Source organism: Australozyma saopauloensis, chromosome 2, assembly GCF_035610405.1.
Source record: "Australozyma saopauloensis chromosome 2, complete sequence".
Classification (NCBI taxonomy): Eukaryota; Fungi; Ascomycota; class Pichiomycetes; order Serinales; family Metschnikowiaceae; genus Australozyma; species Australozyma saopauloensis.
Genome location: NC_086132.1, coordinates 1,341,149 through 1,356,505, shown reverse-complemented (window position 1 = coordinate 1,356,505; position 15,357 = coordinate 1,341,149). Strand labels below are relative to the sequence as shown.

Here is a 15,357-nt window from a genome sequence, read left to right as displayed (position 1 = left end):
AAAGTTGGTTTTGCAGAACCGCCTCTTATATCTGAGCCCCTGAGCATTCATCAGGGAAAATCTATTCCTCAGGGACCACAACCGAGTTGCGACTTTTGTCTCCACCCATAGTTTTCAACTCGACACCTATCTACGTCATAGTAACGATACCTGACATATGCATTAAGAATTTGGTCCGGGTTGACCTAGCCAGATTTCACAACCATCTCCTAAAAAAATTTGTTATATCCGTCTACGTAACCCCGAGTTAAATCTTCATATGCTTCATCACTGGTTCCTGTGACCTGCACCGGCGGTTGCATGCCCTGTGCCAAGTTTAGAGCTGGTGACCTGCCGGTAAGAACGGCTATATGATGTGCTACCGATATATATATATATATATCGGTGTGATGGTCCTTGCCACCACTCTTCGATAATTTAAGTTCGGACGCTTTACAAAGATAAGAATTCCGAAAACGCTGGATTCTCTGTCCTCAGCCCCTGTCATTTCTTCAGCAGTTCATACCCCCCTCCCCTACACACACTCTGATTATTCCCGTATTTCTAGCATGATCAAGCCTCCATACCCAAGTATATCCACCACCAACAACACATCCGAACAAGTCAACTCCTCATCCATTCATTATTCCGAATCGCCTCGTACGCTGAACAGTACATTCGATGCACCCACCGCAGAAGAATTCATAAAGTTCCAAAATACGCTTCGATCCACTTCGTGCCGCAAGACCAGCTTAGACCGTTCCGTCAGTCCCAAACTGGACAGAAGACCTTTCAAAGGGGCCCCTGTCGTCATTTCCAAGGACACGAAACCACGTTTTCCACGCTCGCCAATGTCGGCTTCGATTTCTCTGATACCGTTGCCGGTCACTGTGCTGCCTGTGGATGCTACAGATACAGAAGCAGTGTTGCAATTCATAAATGCTACAGATACCCTTGTAGTAGACGTGCGTCCGTTCAATGCCTACTCAACACTGCGCTTGGCTGAAGCAATCAATATTTGCCTTCCTAGCACGTTGCTCAAAAGAGCGAGCTTTGATTTGGCCCATGTAGTGAACGCTAGCACAATTTCGCAAACACTCAAAGACACACTTCTTTCAAAGGGAATGCATTTTAAAATTCTTGTCTATGATCAAGCCAGCGCTGCGCAAAAGATATCATTGCAACTTTACCATACCGTCCTGAAATTTCTTGAGGGCGACTCCTTCCTGGTTGCCTACCTAGATGGCGGCTTTGAGGCTGTCGATGATTCTTTGAAAGAAACCATGCCCACACTGCCTGTCAAGTCTCCTGTATACCCTCGGTCTACTCTGCCACGAAGCGACCAATTTTCAGACTCAAGTGACGGAATGGAAAACATTCCTTTTTTGACTGGTTTCACCCTTCCAACTGCTACCAACTCGGATGTTAAGTTACTCGATTCGATTAAAAAAACCTTGCCTCGCATTGACACGAACGTCAAATACACTCATCACTTCAAGTTCCCTGAAAACTTTGCCGAAAAAAAAGATAAGTTGCCCGGATGGCTTCGATTCATTGCAGAAAGCTACGGCAAAGAAAATTGCAACCAGGAAATTGTTAATCATTTGAATGAGCGGTTTAATCGCTTGGAGGCATCTGAGCAAGTTCGTTTATCGCTTGCGATTAATAACACCGATGGAATTGCTCAGCGCTCAAGTTGCACTTCTCTCCATGATTCTTCAGGGTACGGAACTCCTTCAGAGTTGTGTCCTTGTTGTGATGACATTACCTACACAATTCCAAAAGGAGTGGAGTACGGTTACAAAAACAGATACAAGAATGTCTGGCCTTATGAGCACTCCCGTGTTCGTTTGAAGCATTCGCCATCCTGTAGAACTACGACACATGATGACTACTTTAACGCAAACTACATTCACTTCGACGAGTTATCCGACAACAGGTACATTGCCACACAAAACCCTTTGGAAGCTACCAACGAAGACTTCTGGAACGCTGTCTGGTCCAATGGCGTCCAAGCAATTGTATGCTTGGATAACTCAAAATCTTTGCACACCACTAAGTACTACGAGGAGGATAGTCAATACCAGAACCTCTCAATCCATATTGAGCTGGCTGAGGAGCACACTGGGTTTACCTTTCGTAAAATTAGCATAAAGAAGCACGAAGAGGTACGTACGTTGTATCACTTTGCATACACCGACTGGCCCGACTTCGGCACTCCAGATGATTTGAACACCGTTGTGAACATGATGAAGTTGAAAGACGAGGTCTTGAGCCAGGAACGTATTGAAAACGATCAGATCAGATCTTGGGAGGTGCTTGTCCACTGCTCCGCGGGCTGTGGTAGAACTGGATGCTTTATCACACTTGATATGGTGGCAAGTCTGTTTGAGAACCTGAGCGATAAGGCGCTTGATCCGTGGGGCAGCGAAGATTTAATTTACAAGTCTGTTCAATTCCAAAGACAACAGAGAATCTCCATGGTTCAAAACTTAGGGCAATTTATTTTCTGTTACGAAAGTGTCTTGAGCTATATATTGGAGGATATGGTATAACGCTGGTTCGTTTACCATTGTCCCAAAAAAAATGATATGTATATCACTAAAGCATTTTATGTAAGTCATAGATTTAACAATAATTAAGACAAAAGACACGGATTGGCTGTGATTGAGTTTTATTAGGAGTGCCAGATCAGGATTCACCGTGTATACAACGCACCCTAAAACGATCTACAATTGAAAGCTTCTAGGTACAGCCAAAGAAGAGGCAAATACAATATCTCATTATTTCGCGCAGTCGAAGCCTCATCACTCTCCATCCTAAAAAATTACGAGAAGACAGATTGCATGACTTGTATATAGATCGGTCCCTACCACTCAATTACTCTTCTGCGTCCCAATTAGGTCACCACTTACATGGACCTGAAACTCAAGGCTTTACTATATATATCGCGTATAATGTCCGCTCGACGTCAATCTTCTGCATCCAGCTACGAAAGCTTACTACGACCAGACATAACCAAAAGTCTTCAGACAATGCTAGCCACAACCCCAATCGCAGAAGACTTCTATCTTTGTGACACCACCGTATCTCAAAAAGAGACAGAGGAGGAAATTAAGGAAATCTATTTGAGCATTCTCAACTCCTCCGAGGAAAGCATCGTTGAGACTAAATCAAAGACCTCCAAATTGCTCGATGCAATTGCAAATGAGCCCATTACCGAAAATGGCGAACCATCTTCTGATGAGCTATCGCATTTTGACCAGACCCTTCATGTGGATTTGCATCTCCGCTACATTGAACATTTTCTAAACAATCCACTTCCAGAGGGCTTTTTCTCGTTGGATTGCAACCATGGCTGGATGATTTACTGGCTTCTAAATGCCTATAGCGTGTTACTGGATGGTGAAGTTCCAGAGCACCTCAAAAAGCCCATATCTGCCAAAATTATGCTGCTTGTGATTGATGAAGGCCGCGGTGGTATTGCTGGTGGACCCCAGGGTCAAATTGGCCATGCAGCCTCTACATATGCATCCGTGTTGGCATTGGTGCTCATTGGCGATTTCGACTCGTTGGCCTTGATCAAAAAAGGCCTTCACCAGTGGTTCCTTTCATTGAAAGCTCCGAATGGCTCATTTGTAATGCACAAGGGCGGCGAAAGCGACGCCCGTTCTACATACTGTGTGCTCTCCGTAGCCGCGCTACTCAATATCCTCACAAACGAGCTCTTGGAAGGAGCCTCTGGCTTCCTTCTCTCATGTCAATCTTATGAGGGTGGTTTTGCTGGCGTACCCAATACCGAAGCTCATGGTGGATATACCTTCTGCGCTTTGGCAGCCCTTTACTTAACACCGGATGGTTTTAGGGACATAAATATGGAGTCTCTTCTTCGGTGGTTATCAGCACGCCAACTTTCATTAGAAGGTGGCTTTTCAGGAAGAACGAATAAGTTGGTCGATTCGTGCTACAGTTTCTGGGTCGGAGGCTCATTCGCGCTTCTTGAGGCATATCTTGACCAGGCCACTTTGTTTAATAGACCTGCCCTTACATCATATATCTTGAACTGTTGCCAGGATGATAAGCGTGGTGGTCTCCGTGACAAGCCTAGTACGAGAGCTGATTTCTACCACACCAATTATGCTCTCTGCGGCTTGAGCATTGCTGAGCATCAATTTGTTCGAGACGGACTATATAACTTTGTAACTAAGGATTGTTTGGAAGGTTCTGTTCTGACGATTGGAGTCAACCCTATCTTTGGCATTCCCACTATGCTGGTGTCTCATTGTCTCGCATACTTCAACGCAACCGCCAACTAAGAATCTACCTCTTACCTAATAAAACTCTAATCCCTCAATTCAAACCAAAAAAAAAAATTAGAATCAAAAATGAATGCGATTTCTGTGGATCGAACACAGGACCTCCAGATCTTCAGTCTGACGCTCTCCCAACTGAGCTAAAACCGCTTAGAACCCATGCCGGGACTCGAACCCGGAATCTTTTGATTAGAAGTCAAATGCGCTAACCATTACGCCACACAGGCGGTTCTTGACAGTGAATTTTTGATGCTTTATACAACAGCTAAACTTAAATTTTCTCTTCAGGTTTAGATTTATTTATGTTATTTTCTATTTCTTGTCACCTATGAATAACTCGTATCAGTCACCCTCTTTGGCTTTCGATTGAATCTAACCATTTTCAAACCCTCTAAGATTTGCTAGATGAGAGTAGCTTACTCTAAGTCAGGAAGAGTTCCCATCGACTGGGCAATGGCTCTCATGAAACTAATGTATCTCTCAATATCTTCTTTAGTTTTCAAGTAGTCTTTAATTGGGCGGATTCTGAGTTGCTCTCTCTTTTCCTTTTTTGGCTTGTTGTGGGACATCTGACACATTTCTTTCGGTACGTCAATGCCCATCAAGCTATACAAGAAGATGAATTTGTCGGTATCCTTGACGAGGACATCACTATCACCACCATGTTTTAACATTTCGGTAGCGTACTTGGGCTCACCACAGAAGCAGGCTTCAATATCAAATCCATGAGCTTCTAATTTGCCGAAAATTTCTTCGATGATACCTGTGAAGTACTTCTTTGGAAAATCGGTCTCGATCACTTCAGGAATATCATCAAGGTCATACTCTCTGAGTTGCGAAGGAGTAAGTGATTGAGTTGCGGCCAATCTCCCGGTCTGGGTTGTTGGCTCGGTTGGAAGGGCTGCTGCAACGGCAAAGGTAGTCAAAAGCACTGGAAAGAGTTTCATCTTGATATATGTTAATGTCAATTTTGTAGGTCTTCAAAGCAATATTCAGAACTCGGGCCTTTATAGGTGCTGGCTGATGTCGATCCTGGCGATCTTTGAGACTAAGCCCGTGATTTCAGGCATCAGCGCAATTCGGATTTACAACGGGACTGCTAATCCATCCTCAAGATGAATTCAATGAGAGCTGGAATGTTTCTGTATCGAATCTATACATCAAGCATGGCACATGCTTTTTTAGGGAACGAAAACCAATGAGGCTAGACGAATAAAATCTACGAATTTATACCCTGATGAATTTGATCTCCTGACTTCTTTTGCAGATCTGTCAATTGCAATGTCAAACAACTTCTTGTACTTGCAGATTAGAGTGTGATCTGCCACGACACATTGTTGTGAAAGAAAGATCTTCATTATCCCTCGAATTTTGAAAAAAAAAAGAAGAATTCGCTCAATTTCAATACGGGTCTTTTGCCGTGGTATGATAGGACCTTAACTCACATCGTGTGACAACCTCTGTTTCACTCTCCACTTTCTCGACTGCATTCAGGTCTGAAATTATTCAACTCTAACTCAAACACAGAAATGCCTAGACTCAGCAACAAAGAGTTTTTGACCAAACTTGAAAGTGACTTGAAAGAAAACGCTGGGTCGTCTTCCATTTATCTTACTCAAAAACGTCTTGTTGCGTCCCTAGAGTCTGCACCCAAAGATCAATTGACAGACTTGTCTTCCAATGTGGTTCAACATCCAGATACGTACAGCAAGAACACTCGCCTGTACTCGGTATTGATAAGATGCACAAGAGGTACAAGTGATTCCAAAATCTCAACCGTGGTCGAGCCCGAAAACCTAAGTATGTTCTGGAATGACTACACCACAGTATTAAAAGCTGGCTTCGGGGGATTGAGAAAGAAGGATAAGAAGAAGAAGCAAAAGGTTACAAAGGCTTAAATATCGGGACATATGATGTAATGATATACTCTATCTCCTTTAGTTGTCTTCCATGCTTTCAACCATAAGCAAACCGCTCGGAGTAATGAAAGGGACATCTTTAACTAGAGTTGTAAGTGGATACTCATTCAATGAAGACCTAGGTGGAACAGACGAAGTGAGCCGGCACTTGTAGTCCCGAGCCTGCTTGTTAAAGAGGGACTGTGCTTCTTCATCGGAGAGAAGCACCTCATAATGAGAATTCAACATATTTCTAATCGACAACTCCACGTAGGTAAATAAATCCTCTATGCTCGACTCCTGAGAGAAGTTAAGTGTAACTCGCTGGCCATTCTCAAATTTGAACGCAACACGCAGTGTAGGTGAAGTCGCCTCTCCAGCAACGATCCGAAGTATATGAGGCTGGCGCCATTTCAAATATTTCACTAGTAGCTCTTCTTTCTCTTTCCGCATCTTCTTGAGCTTATCCTGTTGAAGCGACTTTTGGAAGTTTTCTTGTTGTGTGCGGCGCAACTGTTCCTCAGCTAGCCGCTCCCGTAGCTCAGCACGGATGAGAGCCAATTCAGGCTCGTACCTCATCATTTTCTTGACAAATTTGCTGTGAATCAAAGCCCCCACGTCTGCAGAGTCACGGATCCCTCCTTGTATTTTCAGAACCAATGAAATTCTGGCTGCTTCCTTTGTTGGACCCTCTGGTGTCATTTTTGTTGCTCTCGTCAAGCAAAGGAGGCCTAACATGGGGAATTTGCTGATGTTGAGATTTGTGGCAAGCTGGTAAGCCTCTGCCTGTGCAACATCACCACCCCAGATAATGGTTTTTTCGGTATCCGATACGAGTTCATTGAATTTCTTGTTGGTGATAACCTTTTCAAAAAGCGATTTGGAACCCTCCGTGTGCGAATTGGTCAAGTATACAAAGAGAAACTTTGCCCTTGTGTTGGCCATGTACAACGCCAGGCTGTAGCTACCTTGGAAAAACGGCGGGAGGTTTGTAACAGCCTGGCCTGGAAAACTTGGCTGTTGCTGTTGTGTAATTGGGAGGTTTTCTTCGAGTTCCGCTACAAATTGCTCTGCTCTCCTTATGGGATCGTTCAATAATGCAGAAGTGGCTCTCACATCAGAGCTACTTTCGCGAGGTTTATCAAGCACATAGAGTGTCTTGAATAAAAGAGAGAGAACGGACATTAGTGCTCTTACACAAAGAGCTAGTGGTGTGATAAGAATGTAGTTGACTTGTTTAGATACTTGCACATACCACGACAGCTCTTGTCTAGGAGATGAAGGGTAATTGCCTGGCATCTGTTGTGGTTGCGGCAGTGACTGCCGAAGTCGAGAGAATTGAGATCTCAACAAATCCATTATGGAGTTAGGAGAAGTCGTTTGGTATACTGATAGTCGGTAGATACGAAGTTGTGGGGTGTGTAGTAGAATATGGAGATACTCGTTCAATCAAATTTTCTAGCAAGATCAAGAGAATTAATGTTTTTATGGTTGAGGGGTGATTTTTTTCCTCCAATTAATTTTCGTCAATCAAGTGTTTTGATTCAGCTGATATACGTGAATGGCTAGTGAAACAAAGAAGATGACTGATAAGAAATCGAGTAGCGACCGAAAAGGCATGTTCTAATCAATTCTAAAAAAGCAACCTCAGCTATTGTGTTGAACAGATTTCTGGTTTAAAGTTAAGTTTTTGAGTCCGTGTGATTTGTATTTCACAAGCAACTACTCGAATTCCACGATAAATCACAAATTGGTTGTTGTTCATGAAATTGAAAGCTTAGAGTAAAATCACGATTAAAAAGATTACTATTGATAAGAAAAAGCAGATACTCAAAACCTTAACAAATAATGAAATCTTTGAACCCTTGCCCTAACTAGCTTTGTTGCTTATCGGCCTATCTAAGTCTATCTACTTCAAAAATAATCCTTAAATCCGAATAACTGATGAGATCCAAACGAAAGCAAAAAAAATAAAAATAACTCTCTCTCTACAGCACCACGTTGTTTTTTAAATTAATCTTGATGAACTTATTTTTAGCTCTTCAACGTGTACCATGATACGCTCCCTTTATCTTATCAATGCTCGCTTTCTCGAAATACAACATACAATTAACTACTATAGACACTCGTTTCCCAAAGGCAATAGAGACCAATTAAGAGACTATCGAGCGACAGAAACCGATAAAGACCAGAAATCCGAGAATTAAAATCATCTGGACCTTGTGTTCTCTCCATTCTCTCTCTTTTTCCTCTGTCTTTGGGTATGGCCGACGATCATAAAGCCGCAAGACTCGTGGCTCTCATTGCGTCTGTATTCATTTCGCTTGTAGCGGGAACACCATATCTCTACGGTGTTTATTCGCCTCAATTGGTTCAGAAAGTGGGTCTTCTGGCTTCAGATGCAGCAACTATATCAGTGGCAGTGAACATAGGTTCAGGCACAGGCGGACTTCCAGCAGGAATTTTGATAGACCGCGCGGGCCCGCAGATTGCCATTCTTGTGGGCTCTACATGTATCTTCCTAGGCTACTTCTCGTTGAATTACATCTACGTGCATGAGATTGGTAGTCTCTTGCTCATTTGCATCCTGATGGTATTCATGGGATTTGGTTCGGTGACGAGTTTTTTTGCTGGACTCAAAGCTGCACAAGCAAACTTTCCAGATAATAGGGGTACCGCTGGTGCTTTGCCAATAGGCGCGTATGGCTTGTCTGCTACGGTGTTCTCCATTGTTGCAGCGCGGTTCTTTGATGGACAATCCGGCAAATTGCTCGCGTTCTTAGCCTTTTTCAATGGTTCTGTAGCCTTTGTTGGCTCTTTCTTTGTGCATGTCTACCCTATGTCCCCATTAGTGACTCTGACCTCTGCGTTATGTCTTTCAGAGATGAACGAAGATACCCCCCGAAGTGTAAAAAGAAAAGCTTCATTGGCCGGCTCTTTTTCTTTTTGGGGTATAGGAACTCGCCTGCGGGAACCATCTTTTGTCCAGCTTCCATCTGGAGACACCTCGGCCGAGGCAGCTAGAAAGCCCAATAGCCAAGGACTCTCCTTGTATTCGTCTGCGAATGATCTGAAAGCCATCATTGATAGTGAAGAAGAATCAAGTGCGTCTGAATTAACCGTCGCTGACACGAGCTCACGAAGCTTGCCGATTGCTCCAACCCCAGTGATGCTGCCTGGGCCTAGCGATCCTAAGGGTACCTTGGAGGTCATTCAAGACTTATTGCGCGACAAAACATACATGATTCATTTCTGCATTCTCTCCTTAAGCAGCGGCATCTGTCAAATGTACATTTATACAGTTGGTTTTATCGTGACGGCTCAATTTGAACACAACCATCTACAAGGTTCACCGGCGACCTTGCAAGCTCTTCAAGTCTCTACCATATCATTGGCATCCTTTGGAGGAAGGGTCACTGGTGGTCTTTTCTCAGACTTTCTTCACAAAAATCTCAGGGCACAACGTCAATGGGTAGTCGTGGGTGCAATCACTTTGACCTTTCTTACTCAGTTCCTAGTAATGACATCCAACACAATTCACCTTGTCACACTTGCATCTCTATTCACCGGAGGAGCCTACGGCTTGCTCTATGGATGTTATCCTGCCATCATCGCCGACCATTGTGGAACCGAGTATTTCACAACTGCTTGGGGATTAGGATGTTGTGGCCCCCTTCTTATTCTTTTCAGTTTGGAAAAGGTCTTTGGCAGCATCTATGATAGCCACTCTCAAAATGGTGTTTGCGCAGTCGGTAATAAATGTTATGAAGGTGCGTTCCAGGTGAGCTCGTTTCTATGTGTTGCTGCTGCATTAGTCACAGGGACAATGATGTATAAAAAGAGAAGTGATAGCGGGTGAAAGACAAATATTCAGATAATGCAAAGATAGATAGTGATTATGTACAGAAACTATAAAGCTTAATAATGATTGTTTAAATGTGTCATGGAGTTCAAGAAAGAAGAGCCTGTCAACTTTACTCCACAGAATAAATACTCTCGAGGTCGATCTCTTCCACGAAGCTGACTCTGATATTGATTTTTTCGAGCATGTCACTGAAATATTTCGAGCTAAGCTCGGCATTTTTCATTTCCTTCTCTAGGTTTTCTTTCTCCACACTTCTCTTGTCAAGACTCGTCTGGAAATTGTTCATAACTTGTCTGGAGGGGTAGTTCAAGACCAGACGGCATTCTCTAGAAATTCTGTCTGCATTGACATGAGCATAGTCCAACTTCATGACCTGCTTCTTCAATTTGCGTGCTTGCTTCCTTGGATAGGCATTTGGAATATCGCTGATTAAGTACAAGAGGGTAAAGCCACCAGCACCCAAAATGATAGGCATGATAGCATGTTTGGCAACACTGGGTTTGACAATAGTCGATAATGAATATGCTTTACTCAATAAAGCACCCGTTGTTATAACTTTAGTTGACGCATAGACAGTTTGTAATGTGAGCTGTTGAGGAACAACTTCTCTGATAGAATTAACGGAAGTGGGAATATGGCTGATAAGTCCAGCTGGAGAGATGAATGACAACTGGTCTGAGACTCCGGATATAAAGTCTTTCGGAATACCGAGCCACATAAGAACAGACTCAAGAGATGGATCGAAAAAATCCATGAAATCAACCAGGTCATCCAAGCTTCTTTTAATGTGATCCCTTTTTCTGGTGAACATGAGATCTGGCTTAAACGTCTTATCCGTGAGGAATTCATCGCCTAAGGTAGACTTGCCCAACTTGATGATGTCATTCACTGCTTCTTCCGTAGAGATTTTTGCACGCTCTTCGCTCATTTGGACTGACAGAACAATGGTATCGATCATCTTCCTCTGCGTTTCTTTGGCATACTCGTAAGCATATTGCAATCCAGAGTAAGGAACAACTTGCTCGGAACCGAAGTTTTCCACTGTGTCCAAAATTTCTGTTCTGGTATTGTCATAAACCAGAGTGGCAGTCTTCTCGATCATTCGATGAATTCTATCTCCAACAGAAAGCGACTCCTGAACCATTCTATCGAACTTTGGACCAATCGTTTTGTTGAGCACGCCTTTCATGCGGTCTTGCTCCTGAACATAAATTCTCTTGTTCACCTCTGACAAGGATTTTAGATCTCCTAGCAAATTTAAAAGATAGTTCTTGGCTGGAAGAAGCTTTGAAATGGATCTTTTATCCAAAATGAATCGGCGAAGAGCTGCATCCAAATGGTCGAAATTTGGATCAGCAAACTCGGGGTAGTTGCCATCAGGATCGTTATCGCCTGGACCGTCACCGCCTCCTGGATGCAGAAGTGCATCAGAGGAACTAACAAAGTGAACAAAGTCGGCCGCGTTCTTGTGCGTGTCAGGAGATAGATTTTTCACTTGGGCAAGAATCTTGGCTTTGCATTTCTCCTTGTCACGAATGTTGTCAAAACGGTTCACAACAATAAAGACATATCTCTTCTCTGCAGCAGCAGCAGCAATGAATTCTTTTGCTGACAAAGTAAAATGGTTTTCAGCATTGACAACGAAAACCACCAAATCAATCTCTTCTTGGCGTGAAAACACTTGTGTTGTTTGATAAGAGTCCATGTTTAAACCAGGCGCATCGATAAGGCGAATGTCAATTACCCCATTTCCTAGTAAGCTTTGCTCGGCGCTACGATAATCTAGCACATAGACCTTGAGAAGGCTATATTTATCGCACTCGTAGACAAGGTCTTCAAGTTTACTGATAGGGTGTCTCTCATAGGAGGACTCATCACGCTGATTGTACTCACAACCAATAGGAATAGCATGTACCTCTTCGATTCCTTTATTTTCGGTTTTGGCATCAATGACCTCGCAGAAGATAGATGTGCATGGTTGCTGATCTTCAGGAAGCACCTTGCGTCTTAACAATGCATTGCAGAACGTAGATTTACCTGCATTCAAATCTCCAGTTACAAAAACTTTGGAGGAGGTATCATCGACCCTATCCTTCAAGTTCATTAGGTATTTGATTTGCAGGGAGAGTTTTTGGTCGAGCAAAGTCGAGATGGTCTTCTTGTCCAATGATGTAAGAATGTCCTTGTTGTGACCCATCTGCAAGCCTAATTTCAACACTTTGAAGTCCAGTGGGGCTAGAAGCGAGTCGAGCGGAGCCTTTTCTACAGTCTTCTGGACAACTTTGCGGTCCAGCAGCTTATTTCTTACGAGCGCCAAGTGGGCCTGTGGAGAATTGAGCAAGACATTCTCAGCGTCACCACTTTCGGTAGGGAAAAAAATCGGCCTGACCTTGTTCTCCTGAACGAGCTCACACAAAAGATCAATGGTATGGTGGATTGCCTGGTCCAAGGACGCTCTGTTCTCATTGAAGTACATCTGTTTGAGCGATGCCTGGAAAGCTGGGCTGCTCATACTCGATTGACGAGGCTTGCGCAGTTTCGAAGAGCTACCAGAACCTGAAGACAGACTGTTGCCTAGATCACCATCGAAGAGAGTGTTCGCATTTGTAGTAAGCAGACCCTCTTGTGGCACATACATCATCGAAGGGACGTTGTCCGGAGAATAGAGGGTTGCAGCGTCACTATCATCGTTTGAGTAGTCATCTGGCGACTTTTTAGGTCCAGGTTTATCTAGGGGAGACATTTTATTTGTGGTCTTTGAGTTGTGGAGTAGTGCAAATAGTAGTAGAGGCACAGATGCAGTGCGAGGATATAGTGGCAAGGCAACAACAAGATGAGGGCAAGTGGCGTGAGGTCAAAAATTAGTCGCTGTAGAAATCGAATTATAGTGAATAGATTTAATTCTCAAATGATTGGATTTGCAACGTGAGCAGTATTTTTGTTTGTAAACTGGGAGTTGGGTTACACAAGAGGAACGCCATGGGTAAATTGCCAAGCAAAGATAATCCGAAACTGACAATTGAAAGTATTTACATATCAAGTTTCGGGAAATCGGTTTATATTGTCTCCGGAATTGTTGTGCATTTCGAAGAGACAGAATATTTCCACCAAATGCCATAAAGCAGAGAGACACGATGAGGCATGACAGAAAAAGAATTATCGAGATGCAAATGCCGTGGTGTTTTCAAAATAGTGATGAAGAATCTCATGTAACGTTTTGGCGTTAGAAATTGATCGTAAGCAGCTGTGTTTGGCATTTTCCTTGTCGTTTGTTTGTATAGTCGGAAGAGAACTTTTTGAAGAATGCAAAGTGATCGACCTCAATTGCCAAGATAAACTATTTTACTCAAAATGGCTGTCTGTTTTGAAAATTCCAGCTGTCCTTCTTACCGACTCCCCAAATTTTCGAATGAATTTGTCGATCTCCAACGTATTCCAAAGAAATTTAATTGCACCCATCTACTCGAAAAGTTTTTCAGCGAAAAGCTGTCTAAATCTTCATAGAATTTCGAATATTACGTGTCCGGACCTGAGATATGGTCGCCAAACTTCGAAAGATGAAGCAGGTAATACACACTATAATAATTCTCCTAGCGTGGATTTAATCCGCATTCTCTTTTACTCAAACGCTTAAAGAATCGGTGCCACTCTGACTCCCTGATTTTAATCATGACCATCGCTAAGATTAACGTAGTAAATACATTTGTGATTCTCATCAATCCTCGCTATCAATCAACTAAGCCCTGCGCATAAAGCTGTCAAATCATTTGATTTCCTGCACACCGTTCATTTAGAATCTTGAAAGTGAATGAGGTACCCAAGCACTAGGTTAAAAGTGAATTTTTTTCATCAAATGTGAGACACCCTTTAAAAATGTTAATTTGGTCTAGCTTGGAATGGCAGCTCAAACAATTCTTTCGGTTTTACCAATAGCCATGAATCACATAATAACTGAACCATAACACCAGTACACCATGTAGATACCACTTTCTGATCTCCGACCTAATAAACGACAGTCAGCAAGACAAATAGCCATTTCATTTAAACCCAATGGCAAAAAAGTAAAGCTTACCTGAAACATACTCACTAGAAGATACCTCTGTCCAATATACTGAAGAAATGGCTCTGGATAACTCTCTGAAGCTCATTGCTCACGCTCTAGCCAGTTTCAAGAAGGTGATCGAAGCCGATACAGATGTATCGACAATAGACCTCGGTCTCTTGGAAAACCTCAATACGAATCAATTTCTCAATTACATCAAGTTAGAGCAAGACATCACCAATATTGAAACGGAGTCTGAACGGGCAGACCTTCTACAGGCAGAATTCAATTCACTATTAGAAGATCTAGCGCAAATAGAGAAGCAAGCCGAAACATTAGATCGTATCGGACAAGAAGCGCTTGTTATGCTAGATCTGTTGGAGGAGAAGCAGGGTATAAAGTGACCGAATAATTTGTTAATCGGAGCGTGATGAATACTACGGCTGTAAAACTTAATGATGTTTAATCCTAAAATGCTTCCTGTCTATCTGATCAATTGTGTTGTCTTCCACATAACGGTCCATTCAGATATGAACAGAAATTGGCAAAAGTATTGGAAGCAATATTAATCTAGTTTCTGAAGACTTGAATTTCCGATACTTTATGCGGCTTTGTGGTATGCTGACCCAGGATATTTTAGTATGGCCATAATTGATATGGCCGACCTAAAATCGGATCTTATATGACTGAGATCGAATTCTTCGTCTAAAATGATTTTTTAAACTACTTCTGGAATCAAGGATGCAATTTCTTCTCCCTCAACCAATTCTTCATGCGATTGCTGTTGCACTTGTTGCAGCAGACCTCGCACAGGGTCATCCTGTGACTTCTGTCAATTCAAGGGGCAAAGAACGTTCTGTAAACACAATGTCTACAGAAGTTATGAGTCAACCTTTGATGCCAGATACCGCAGCCTATGCCAATGTAAACTTAGCACAGAATGAGGTCGTTTCTGTGGGAAGCCAAAACGTGCCAAGTGATGCTCTTGAAGTCAAGAGCCCCCTTAGCGATAAAGCAGAAGCTCAATTCTTTGGTGGGTTTTTGCGGAAGATCTTCAAAAAGAAGAAAAAGCCGGAGCCAGTGCCAGAATATGGTACCGAAGAAGATACAGAATGGGAGACCGATGCTGAATCTATTGGAGCAGAAGGGCCTGCTTATTCTGAGTCGGACACATTTGGGCTCGACTTCGGCGCCGACTTTGACTTTTCTCTTGAAGATCCACAAGATATGAGAGAATACTTCGAAAAGGCATACTATGAA

At 42.9% G+C, this 15,357-nt stretch overlaps 7 protein-coding genes and 2 non-coding genes across 9 annotated transcripts; 4 read left to right on the top strand and 5 right to left on the bottom strand.

The window, feature by feature from the left end:
* Window positions 1-548: 548 nt before the first annotated feature.
* PUMCH_001815 (uncharacterized protein) lies at window positions 549-2,534 on the top strand (the record flags this gene model as incomplete). Its single annotated transcript, XM_063020850.1, has 1 exon — window positions 549-2,534. The coding sequence occupies one exon, from the start codon at window positions 549-551 to the stop codon at window positions 2,532-2,534; it is 1,986 nt and encodes a 661-aa protein (XP_062876920.1).
* A 360-nt stretch (window positions 2,535-2,894) lies between these two features.
* On the top strand, window positions 2,895-4,295 carry PUMCH_001814 (uncharacterized protein; the record flags this gene model as incomplete). The annotated part of the gene is made up of 1 exon (XM_063020849.1): window positions 2,895-4,295. One exon carries the CDS (start codon window positions 2,895-2,897, stop codon window positions 4,293-4,295), a length of 1,401 nt encoding a protein of 466 aa, XP_062876919.1.
* A 74-nt stretch (window positions 4,296-4,369) lies between these two features.
* On the bottom strand, window positions 4,370-4,442 carry PUMCH_001813. Its single transcript has one exon. It is a non-coding gene; the product is annotated as a tRNA-Phe (tRNA).
* A 4-nt stretch (window positions 4,443-4,446) lies between these two features.
* Window positions 4,447-4,519, bottom strand: PUMCH_001812. Its single transcript has one exon. It is a non-coding gene; the product is annotated as a tRNA-Arg (tRNA).
* Window positions 4,520-4,708: 189 nt separating this feature from the next.
* PUMCH_001811 (uncharacterized protein) lies at window positions 4,709-5,239 on the bottom strand (the record flags this gene model as incomplete). The annotated part of the gene is made up of 1 exon (XM_063020848.1): window positions 4,709-5,239. One exon carries the CDS (start codon window positions 5,237-5,239, stop codon window positions 4,709-4,711), a length of 531 nt encoding a protein of 176 aa, XP_062876918.1.
* A 582-nt stretch (window positions 5,240-5,821) lies between these two features.
* Window positions 5,822-6,190, top strand: PUMCH_001810 (uncharacterized protein; the record flags this gene model as incomplete). The annotated part of the gene is made up of 1 exon (XM_063020847.1): window positions 5,822-6,190. The coding sequence occupies one exon, from the start codon at window positions 5,822-5,824 to the stop codon at window positions 6,188-6,190; it is 369 nt and encodes a 122-aa protein (XP_062876917.1).
* A 39-nt stretch (window positions 6,191-6,229) lies between these two features.
* PUMCH_001809 (uncharacterized protein) lies at window positions 6,230-7,549 on the bottom strand (the record flags this gene model as incomplete). Its single annotated transcript, XM_063020846.1, has 1 exon — window positions 6,230-7,549. The coding sequence occupies one exon, from the start codon at window positions 7,547-7,549 to the stop codon at window positions 6,230-6,232; it is 1,320 nt and encodes a 439-aa protein (XP_062876916.1).
* A 904-nt stretch (window positions 7,550-8,453) lies between these two features.
* On the top strand, window positions 8,454-10,049 carry PUMCH_001808 (uncharacterized protein; the record flags this gene model as incomplete). Its single annotated transcript, XM_063020845.1, has 1 exon — window positions 8,454-10,049. One exon carries the CDS (start codon window positions 8,454-8,456, stop codon window positions 10,047-10,049), a length of 1,596 nt encoding a protein of 531 aa, XP_062876915.1.
* A 115-nt stretch (window positions 10,050-10,164) lies between these two features.
* On the bottom strand, window positions 10,165-12,798 carry PUMCH_001807 (uncharacterized protein; the record flags this gene model as incomplete). The annotated part of the gene is made up of 1 exon (XM_063020844.1): window positions 10,165-12,798. One exon carries the CDS (start codon window positions 12,796-12,798, stop codon window positions 10,165-10,167), a length of 2,634 nt encoding a protein of 877 aa, XP_062876914.1.
* Between the last annotated feature and the right edge of the window lie 2,559 nt (window positions 12,799-15,357).